Source organism: Saccostrea echinata, unplaced genomic scaffold (assembly GCF_033153115.1).
Source record: "Saccostrea echinata isolate AGI-Se365-2 ecotype Australia unplaced genomic scaffold, CSIRO_AGI_Sech_v1 ptg000029l, whole genome shotgun sequence".
NCBI classification, from domain to species: domain Eukaryota; kingdom Metazoa; phylum Mollusca; class Bivalvia; order Ostreida; family Ostreidae; genus Saccostrea; species Saccostrea echinata.
In genome coordinates this window covers 8479404-8488995 of record NW_026889778.1, presented here as the reverse complement: position 1 = coordinate 8488995, position 9592 = coordinate 8479404, and the positions used below count along the sequence as shown (strand labels likewise).

At 33.0% G+C, this 9592-nt stretch overlaps 2 protein-coding genes across 2 annotated transcripts; one reads left to right on the top strand and one right to left on the bottom strand.

The window, feature by feature from the left end:
• The first annotated feature begins 237 nt into the window (after positions 1 to 237).
• Positions 238 to 6253, top strand: LOC133195559 (probable cytochrome P450 CYP44). Its single transcript, XM_061331443.1, has 9 exons — positions 238 to 500; positions 848 to 1085; positions 1506 to 1696; positions 1788 to 1983; positions 2791 to 2965; positions 3203 to 3369; positions 4111 to 4189; positions 5069 to 5228; positions 5492 to 6253. The coding sequence occupies exons 1-9, from the start codon at positions 293 to 295 to the stop codon at positions 5644 to 5646; spliced, it is 1569 nt and encodes a 522-aa protein (XP_061187427.1). The 5' UTR covers positions 238 to 292; the 3' UTR covers positions 5647 to 6253.
• A 44-nt stretch (positions 6254 to 6297) lies between these two features.
• Positions 6298 to 8395, bottom strand: LOC133194931 (dentin sialophosphoprotein-like). Its single transcript, XM_061330828.1, has 3 exons — positions 8386 to 8395; positions 6768 to 7715; positions 6298 to 6668 (listed from the first exon to the last, which is right to left on the bottom strand). Exons 1-3 carry the CDS (start codon positions 8393 to 8395, stop codon positions 6298 to 6300), a joined length of 1329 nt encoding a protein of 442 aa, XP_061186812.1.
• Between the last annotated feature and the right edge of the window lie 1197 nt (positions 8396 to 9592).

The window sequence follows — 9592 nt, the reverse complement described above, 5'->3', positions numbered from 1 at the left end:
TTAAAAAAGGAATATTTGTAAAAGTAGAACCAACTTTACCAAGGAAAAGCAATTTTAATTATTTATCTTATCATAAAGGTTTGGCACACTAGGTTACAAAAAATAATTTTTTTTAATATTACTCAAATTTTTAATGGTTTCGTTTTCTCTCTTTGAAAAAAATGCATATCATTAAATAAGGTCCTTCCAACCTTGCACTATTTTTACAGTTATCACATCTGTTTTGGACAGACGCCGTTACTGTGAGGGAGACACCACTCTAACTCTTCAGATGGTTTAGTACAATGCCACCATGGGATTGAAAACGTTATGCAATCAATCACATCTTAAAAAGCCAGTAAAATACATTACCAGGCATTGTCAGCGATGTTTGAGTGTGGCATTTGCAGAGTCAAAGCAAGAATCGAGCACCAACACTTCGCAGAAAATAAAGCCATTCAAAGACATACCTGGACCAAAAGGCCTGCCTTTTCTCGGGACAATCTTACACTATAGAAATGGTATAATACTTGTCATCTATTCAAATTAAATCAACCACTTTTGCTATATCCCAAACCTTAAACAACACTCTGATGTTGAAACATATATCTCTTCAATCAAAGACCCAAAGCTATTTCTCAGTGAAATTACAAGTCAGTATCTAATTATTTTTAATTCATCATCTATACACTGCTGTAGGGAAAAATAAATTCAATAAAACTCGTCATTTTTTCCCAAGCTGATTACAAGTGGCTTGTTTTCTTGTGAAAATTTAACAATTGATAATCAATATATCCAAATACTTTAACATACAATTATATGTTACAACTGTTCAACTGTACAACATATATTTTCTCTTTTGCTGTAGGTCCATTTCAGAAATTTACGGTAGACAGATATCAGGATGCACTGATTTCTCGCTACAAGGAATATGGACCCATTGTCAAGGAAAATATAGCGGGTGTGACCTCGGTCCGTGTCTTTGACCCTGATGACATCAGAACAGTTTTCCTGAATGAGGACAAACAGCCGCACGTGGCCCCACTACTAGACACAACAAAACAATACAGGGAACAAAGGGATCTCTCACCAGGACTTGGAAACACGTAAATTTGATGTTATACATTCAGTAAAACATGGTTCCAGCAAACCTGAGAAAACAACCAAACTTGCATCATTATAATTATCCTGTTAAACTCATGGGGATCTTTCAGAATTTGTTTGGTTGATTAAGAAGAAACTGCACAATAGATTTCAATGAAATATTCTATGTTGAATGGAATTTTTTTCTCCCAACCAGTTAAGGCCCTTAGCATTCACTCAAAATACTTTGTATATTCAAAAAATATAATCATAAAAGTTTTAATACATACCATCCCTTGTTCAGCACATCAGAGACTACACTGAGGGTACACAAATGAACATACATTCAGGCATTGAGCTTATATGCTGCCTTATAGTTTTTAACTTTAGACAGTGCAAAACTGTATTAGTAAAAGAATACTTAAAATGTGTATATACTGTAGGAATGGCGAGGAATGGTACAGATTGCGGAGTGCTGTACAGCAGATGATGATGAGACCGAAGGCCGTCACTGTTTATCTCCCTCTAGTGGAAGACGTGGTGGAGGATTTTATTCAACGAATTAAAAAAATTCGGAACAGTAAAGGGGAAATAAAAAACTTCAGACAAGAAGCAGCAAAATGGAACCTGGAATGTAAGAAATGCAGTATTAAATGTGAAGTGGTATTGAAATGGAGAAAAATGTGAATGTTGGTCTCATGTGTTATTTTTTTTTCTGTCCATAGCCTCTGGAATGACCTGTTTTGAGACTCGCCTAGGTTGTTTAGAGGACACCCCCTCCTCACACATACAGCGTATGATTTCCAGCAACAATGCCATATTTGAACTGTCAACAAAGATCAACTTCTCTGTACCTTTCCACAAAGTCCTCACAACAAAGCTATGGCAGTCCCTCCTTGACGAGGAGGACTATTTCTTTAGGTATCAAAATAAATGTCTCAAAATTTGATACTCATTCAAAGTACATTGTTTGTATATCTTTTATATACGTCGACAATACATGTCTTGATACACGTACTCAGTCTGTCATTTATGCGACATTCACCAAATGTATTTCCAGAACTAAAATGCTTATTTTAAATATATGTCCCTATAGAAATTACTAGAAATGAACATGTTAGTGTAGTATTTCAAAAATAAAAATGTTACCTGCACTATTTGAAAGAAAAAAATGTTTATAAATACTGTCCATGTGTTAAGCTCTGTGAATATAGTTGCATGTATTTTTGTTATCAAATATATTTTCATGCTATTTCTTTGCTGAAGATGAAAGCTCTTCATCTAATAAATGTGTAGAGATGTAAGAAATGAAATCCACCTTTTCAAAGGCTTATTTTGACCATTTTTTTTAAATCTTGGCAAGGAATAATTTGTATATTACATATATATTAGAATATAAATTACATGTAGGTATAAAAATGAAATAAGTTAATGGCAAATTATGATTTAAAGATATGTGTAATTAAATTCTAATGAGTGAACCATACAGGTAAGGATGTTGTCTTAGTTAGTAGACAAGCCCTGGGTAGAAACTCAGACATGATCTGAACTAAAGTCAAATTTCTGAAAATAAGCCTAAAATCTGTGTTATGTCTACCACAAATTTAAATGTTGATTTTTTTTGTGAGCATTTCAGAAATTACCATAATTTATGTATTAATTGATATTTACCAGGTAGCTTTATGGTTGTTAGTTTTAATCTTGTGACATTTTTTATGTGTTTGACAGGAATGGTCAGAAGTTGGTGGATGACACGGTTGGGAGGATTGACGGCCTGAGGGAGGAGGGGAGGCTGGGGGAGGGGAAGTATAACTTCCTGTTGTATCTCTTATCCAGGAAGGAACTGTCATTTAAAGATGTCAGCATAATAACACTGTCACTGTTTGGAGATGGACTAAACACAGTAATATATTCTTATCATTTGCTGAGCTGATACTCATCAATTTTTACCAAAGAAAATTTTTTTTATTAATTTTAATTTTTAATTATTTAATTTAAATTATTAAAGATCATTGAAAATGTACAAAATATCAGCAACATTGATATTAATACAACAGCTTAAAATATATTGTAGAGGAATTTGTATTAAGTTTTTTTCAAATCCTTTGGACAGTTTTATTAATTATGATTATTTTCTTAGACTGTGCCAACATTAATATTTGCCATGTACTGCATAGCCAAGAATCCAGAGGTCCAACACAAAGCTTATGAAGAAGTCCGAGATGTTCTGAAGGATGGAGAGCCTATAACTGGAGAGCACATCAACAGAATGACTTACCTCAAAGCTTGTGTGAAGGAGTCACAAAGGTGCTTCATTTTTGTAATTTATTTTTCTTCTGTTTAAAACATTTTGCATTGATTTATAGGTGAACAAGTGTTCTTTTGATTAATTGCACAGGGATCCTCAATAGTCAGTACACAGAAAAAAATGTGATAAAATTAAGTTTTATATATACATGCAGGGTTCAACACTAACATTTTTAGGCTTTAGTCCAACCGGACTAGTGCTTCTTTACTTTTACTAGTCTGCACACGATTTTATGAGTCCGTCCAAAAAAAAAAAATCAATGTTTTGTAACGTTTAATTTAAAAACAAAACATTGCAATAAACTTTTTTGAAATAAACAAAGCATTTACGTGAAATGTTTTATTCCAGGATTCGTTGAAATCTCGAGATCAGGAACTATAATGGTATTCACGATCTCGTTTTTTTCTCTATACATTACATCCAAATGTCTTTGTGTTATAATAAATCATGCTTAATTTCATACCAATCAGTCTTAAAACCAAATTGACTCGGAATTACCTAACTTCCCGTCAAGAAGCTAGAAAGCTAAAAATGAGTGAAAGTTGTCAAGAATTGAACATCAGCAATTTATTGATTTTTTTCCAGAAATTTTATTAGTCTGTTCGGACTAATTAGCCTCAGATTTTATCAGTCCAAATGAAAATGTATTAGTCTGAGACTAATGGACTAACATTAATGTAGAACCATGACATGTATTTTATTTCATTCTGCTTATCTCACAGTTTTATTTCAAAACTTAGGATCCTGCCTATTGGACTTGAAATAAAGAGGATTCTGAAAAAGGATTTAGTTCTTGGAGGTTATCTAGTGCCTGCAGGTGTAAGTAGTTAATCAAGCAAAATATTTACAAGACAGACTCAAAACTTCAGGTAAACGCACAACAAACTAATTGAGGAGACTGTATACATATACTATACCAGAGTTTTTGAAATAAAAAAATATTCACTGGTCAAGTGGACCAGCAATTTAGTGAAATTCACTGGTCCACACAAATATTCACTGGTCCATCAGCATACGTATTGAGATACTTAAAAAAAAAATAAAAAACCTGAGAAATTGTTTTAATTCCAGTTATAGGCCTTTAAAAATAATTATGTTTGTTTCTCGTAACATTCAAAAAAAAAAAATCAAGGGTTGGTAGGTCAGGATTTTTTTTTTTTGCTAATGAATAATAGGGTCAAACATCCCTAAACTGAATTAATCAGGTGTGATATTAGCTGCAGAACTGTAGCTCTCTGGTTGAAAAAATTCGGACAGATAAACCTCTGCTTTGTTTGTCCGAATTTTCTCAAGCAGAGAGCTTCAGTTCTGCAGCTAGTGTGTTATTTACATTGGACACCAAACATGGCTGTATAGCGCAGAAAACAAACTTCTAAATGTTTTGGGGGAACTGCTTGATGTAACAATAATGATTACTCTTTATGTTTAAGGGAAATGATGATTAGGTTGACATATGTTATATCCCAAATAAAAGCTACAGTTAACATTTTTTGTATAAATTGAATCAGCTGAATGAACAAACACAGACTGGACTTTTGAAATATTTACCAGTTTTGCCAGTGGGACCGGTGGATTTCAAAAACTCTGCTATACTTGTAAATTGATGCTGTAGAATAGATCTATTTCAATGGATGATCATTAATTATTTGCCCAGTGAAACAGCCCTGGATGATGTGTAAATTTTTGTGTCTTATACAGACAATAGTTGAGTTGGCTCCCTATGTACATTACAAATCAGCAGAGTACTTTGTGGAACCAGACCGATTTTTACCGGAGCGTTGGTTGAGGGATGGTTCAGCTCTGAACATCCACCCCTATCTTCTTACACCATTTGGACATGGTCCTAGGATGTGTGCAGGTTAAGTCTGGTTAAACTATCTTTTAAAACTAGCTATCATCTGATAACACCAACTTAAAACAGGTTTTTGTCTGGTTAAACTAAATGTAACTTAAATGTAATATAGTCTGATTGCACTTATTTTAAAACCTGGAATTATAAATGTCAAAATATCTAAGAATTTTAAGATTTTCACAATTTTGTGGCCTTTTCATTATGAGGATATGTATTTTTTCACTGGAGGCCACTAAAAATGGACAAATTCTTTTCTTCTGAATTTTTAGGGAGAAGATTTGCAGAGCAGGAACTATATGTTCTTTTATCCAAAATGTTGAAGAATTTTGAGTTGGGATATGATGGCGACCTTGACATGAAGTTTCAGGTTTTGATGGTCCCTGATAGACCAACAACCTTCACTTTCAAGGACAGGTCATCCTGATATAGCCGAGACTGATACACTTCAAAGATGGGGCATTTAGATAACAGTCCAAATGTTATTATTTTAATAAAATTCTGCCAAGTGCTTTCATTTGTGTGGTGAAAATGAGCATATCACAACCTGTATTCCTGTAAAAGACTATTAAAAAAGTGTTCATAAATAAATAAATGCATTGGAAATTAGTTGTCAGTTTGTATGCATTCCTCACTTGTATTTAATATTGCATTTTATAACCATGTGGCAATTTTTTGAGAGCATTAAACACAGAAGCTGTTTATTTTGGAATTATCTTGTTCTCCAGTGTGTATACATGTTCATGTACAGCTGTATATAACTCCATTACCAAAAAGAAAGTCTTAGACAGTAATTGTTAATGTTTACATTTCATAAGAAATAATAATTGTCCAAACATTGATTAAATCTGATCATGCACAAATAGTTGAGAAAATATAATGTGATACCATAATACATGCAGCAGTTTATTAATTGATGGTTTATATATAAGATGAACTAGACCTTACTGTCATGTAATGTGTTACAGTGTATGAATTGATAAACAAGCTTGGCAATGATTATTTATGCATATATTATGAAATCATTGATATTCTTTTAAAATAAATGTTATTTAATTCAAAAAGTACTTGTTTACTTTCATTGTGCCAGTACAGTTAAGAATTGTCTGTTGTCAGTACCTGTATAATCAGTGGATTGTCTGTTGTCAGTACCTGTATAATCAGTGGATTGTCTGTTGTCAGTACCTGTATAATCAGTGGATTGTCTGTTGTCAGTACCTGTATAATCAGTGGAGTGTTTGTTGTCAGTACTTGTATAATCAGTGGATTGTCTATTGTCAGTACCTGTATAATCAGTAGATTGTCTGTTGTCAGTACTTGTATAATCAGTGGACTGTCTGTTGTCAGTACTTGTATAATCAGTGGAGTGTCTGTTGTCAGTACTTGTATAATCAGTGGATTGTCTGTTGTCAGTATCTGTATAATCAGTGGATTGTCTGTTGTCAGTACCTATTTAATCAGTGGATTATCTGTTGTCAGTACTTGTATAATCGGTGAATTGTCTGTTGTCAGTACCTATATAATCAGTGGATTGTCTGTTGTCAGTACCTGTATAATCAGTGGATTGTCTGTTGTCAGTATCTGTATAATCAGTGGATTGTTTGTTGTCAGTACCTGTATAATCAGTGGATTGTTTGTTGTCAGTACCTGTATAATCAGTGGATTGTCTGTTGTCAGTCTCTGTATAATCAGTGGAGTGTCTGTTGTCGGTACCTATATAATCAGTGGATTGTCTGTTGTCTGTATAATCAGTGGATTGTCTGTTGTCAGTATCTGTATAATCAGTGGATTGTTTGTTGTCAGTACCTGTATAATCAGTGGATTGTCTGTTGTCAGTATAATCAGTGGATTGTCTGTTCCAAGTACCTGTATAATCAATAGATTGTCTGTTGTCAGTACCTGTATAATCAGTGGATTGTCTGTTGTCTGTATAATCAGTGGATTGTCTGTTGTCAGTATCTGTATAATCAGTGGATTTTCTGTTGTCAGTACCTGTATAATCAGTTGATTGTTTGTTGTCAGTACCTGTATAATCAGTGGATTGTCTGTTGTCTGTATCATCAGTGGATTGTCTGTTCCAAGTACCTGTATAATCAGTGGATTGTCTGTTGTCAGTACCTGTATAATCAGTGGATTGTCTGTTGTCTGTATAATCAGTGGATTGTCTGTTGTCAGTATCTGTATAATCAGTGGATTGTCTGTTGTCTGTATAATCAGTGGATTGTCTGTTCCAAGTACCTGTATAATCAATAGATTGTCTGTTGTCAGTACCTGTATAATCAGTGGATTGTCTGTTGTCTGTATAATCAGTGGATTGTCTGTTGTCAGTACCTGTATAATCAGTGGATTGTTTGTTGTCAGTACCTGTATAATCAGTGGATTGTTTGTTGTCAGTACCTGTATAATCAGTGGATTGTTTGTTGTCAGTACCTTTATAATCAGTGGATTGTCTGTTGTCAGTATCTGTATAATCAGTGGATTGTCTGTTGTCAATACCTATTTAATCAGTGGATTGTCTGTTGTCAGTACCTATTTAATCAGTGGATTGTCTGTTGTCAGTACCTGTATAATCAGTGGATTGTCTGTTGTCTGTTTCTAATGGAGGCCGAGTCTAATCGAGTGCGCATGGCTTTGCGCAGCTTTTTAATTTCATACAGCCGTATATGCGACATTACACCTTTCCCAATTATTGTGATTTTAAGACAAAATTTTTTTTTAACATTATCTGTAACGCTTATGGGTCTGAAAATGAACTTTTCCGACAATAATTAGGGAAAACACGATGAAATGGCTCTTATACGACGTCACTTTTTTCCGATTTTGTTAGCAATGCATGACGCTGAAGAATAACCCATGACTCGCTTGAGTATTCAAGACGTCCATGGACATTTTACTAAAAACTGTTGACAGAACATCATAAGAAACGTACAATCAATCTAAACATTGTTATTTTTTTACCAAAATAATTCATCTGCGCCGATAATTCATCTGCACCGAGATATATATATATATATATATATATATATATATATATATATATATATATATATATATATATATATATATATATATATATATATATATATATATATATAATACCGCAATATGGCAATTTAGAAGTATTGGGCATTGAAGAAATAAACTTTGTAATAATTCTTAGACCAACCTAGATGCATGGTCAACTTCTTTGAAATTTCACAATTTGGTGACGTTTTACAATATCTTTCATGTACTTGACTGAAAAAGAAATCTCTAGGGCATAAATACAAAAATATGAAAAAAATGTGATGATTTTGCGCTTTTCCAACACATTCCAATTAGGGTCCAATAGTAAAATTTAACAACTTTTGAGATGGTCCCTAAGAAATGGGTAAACATTCGATTTTTTAATCTTAAAACATTATGAAAATCTCTAGGGTAGAAATAGACTCGGTCTCGTTATTTGTGACCACTGGACATAAATACCGTTTGCTTACTCACATGTTCTATAGAAAAGTTTTCTCAGTTTTTTTATTCCGTGCACTACTCAGTAAATTTTCCATGTTTAGCCTTCCGATTTTCCATGTGCATAAATTTATAATAAAGAAAAAAGACCGACCACAGATGCTGCTGCGCTTTAAAGCTATATATGGCGTATCTGAGCTTAAAAAATAAGAATGCGAGATTGAATGTAGATGAACATTATATTTGTTATTTACGTTAAAAATAAAATTTTCACCGATTTTGAACTTGAATAACACCATGTTTCTATAGTTAAATTGACTTTAAACCGTGTCTTATATTAAATGCGGAGTCGGTGAATAAATCGGTTATATTGTTCTGAATTTCAAATGTCTATGAAGCGCAATTGATTTAAATTGTGTAATTTACAGGAAAGTCCTATCTTTATATAATTAAAAGTAATAAAACAGATAGAAAGATCTTTTTAATTTTAGTTAGTCTGAATTTATCAAAAATACGCCATACATGACTTTAATTATAAAATTAGCCTTGACCAGATTATAATTGGAATATCAAATTTGAAATATCGTTGAATACCAGAAAAACCGATTTATATTAAATACAAATAGCTAAGCTTTTCAAATTCTGAATTCCAAACAGAGCAAGTTTGTTTGATCATTTTGCGAAATGTTTGCGATCATTTAACTAGATCAGGTATCCTTTATTTAAATACACTAAAATTTGAAAATATTCATTGCGATGGATTGAGCTTACTTTTTCTTACTACGTATATCATGGAATTTATAAACAGTAAATACTATTTTGTCGTAAATCTTTTCTAAATTCTCTCATTCTCTCTCTCTCTCTCTCCCCCCCCCCCTCCGCGCTTTCGCGAAAGCAGGGGAAAATAAATCTGTTATTTATTAATCTTT

What these genes read in the sequence shown, in the direction of transcription:
- LOC133195559 (XM_061331443.1), top strand. Translation starts at nt 293, where the DNA reads ATGGGATTGAAAACGTTATGCAATCAATCACATCTTAAAAAGCCAGTA. An exon ending in GAGGAGGACTATTTCTTTAG is followed by an intron (nt 1,984 to 2,790) that starts GTATCAAAATAA and finishes TGTGTTTGACAG; the next exon opens with GAATGGTCAGAAGTTGGTGG. An exon ending in TTGGAGATGGACTAAACACA is followed by an intron (nt 2,966 to 3,202) that starts GTAATATATTCT and finishes TTATTTTCTTAG; the next exon opens with ACTGTGCCAACATTAATATT.
- LOC133194931 (XM_061330828.1), bottom strand. An exon ending in ACAATCCACTGATTATACAG is followed by an intron (nt 6,669 to 6,767) that starts GTACTGACAACA and finishes CTGATTAAATAG; the next exon opens with GTACTGACAACAGACAATCC.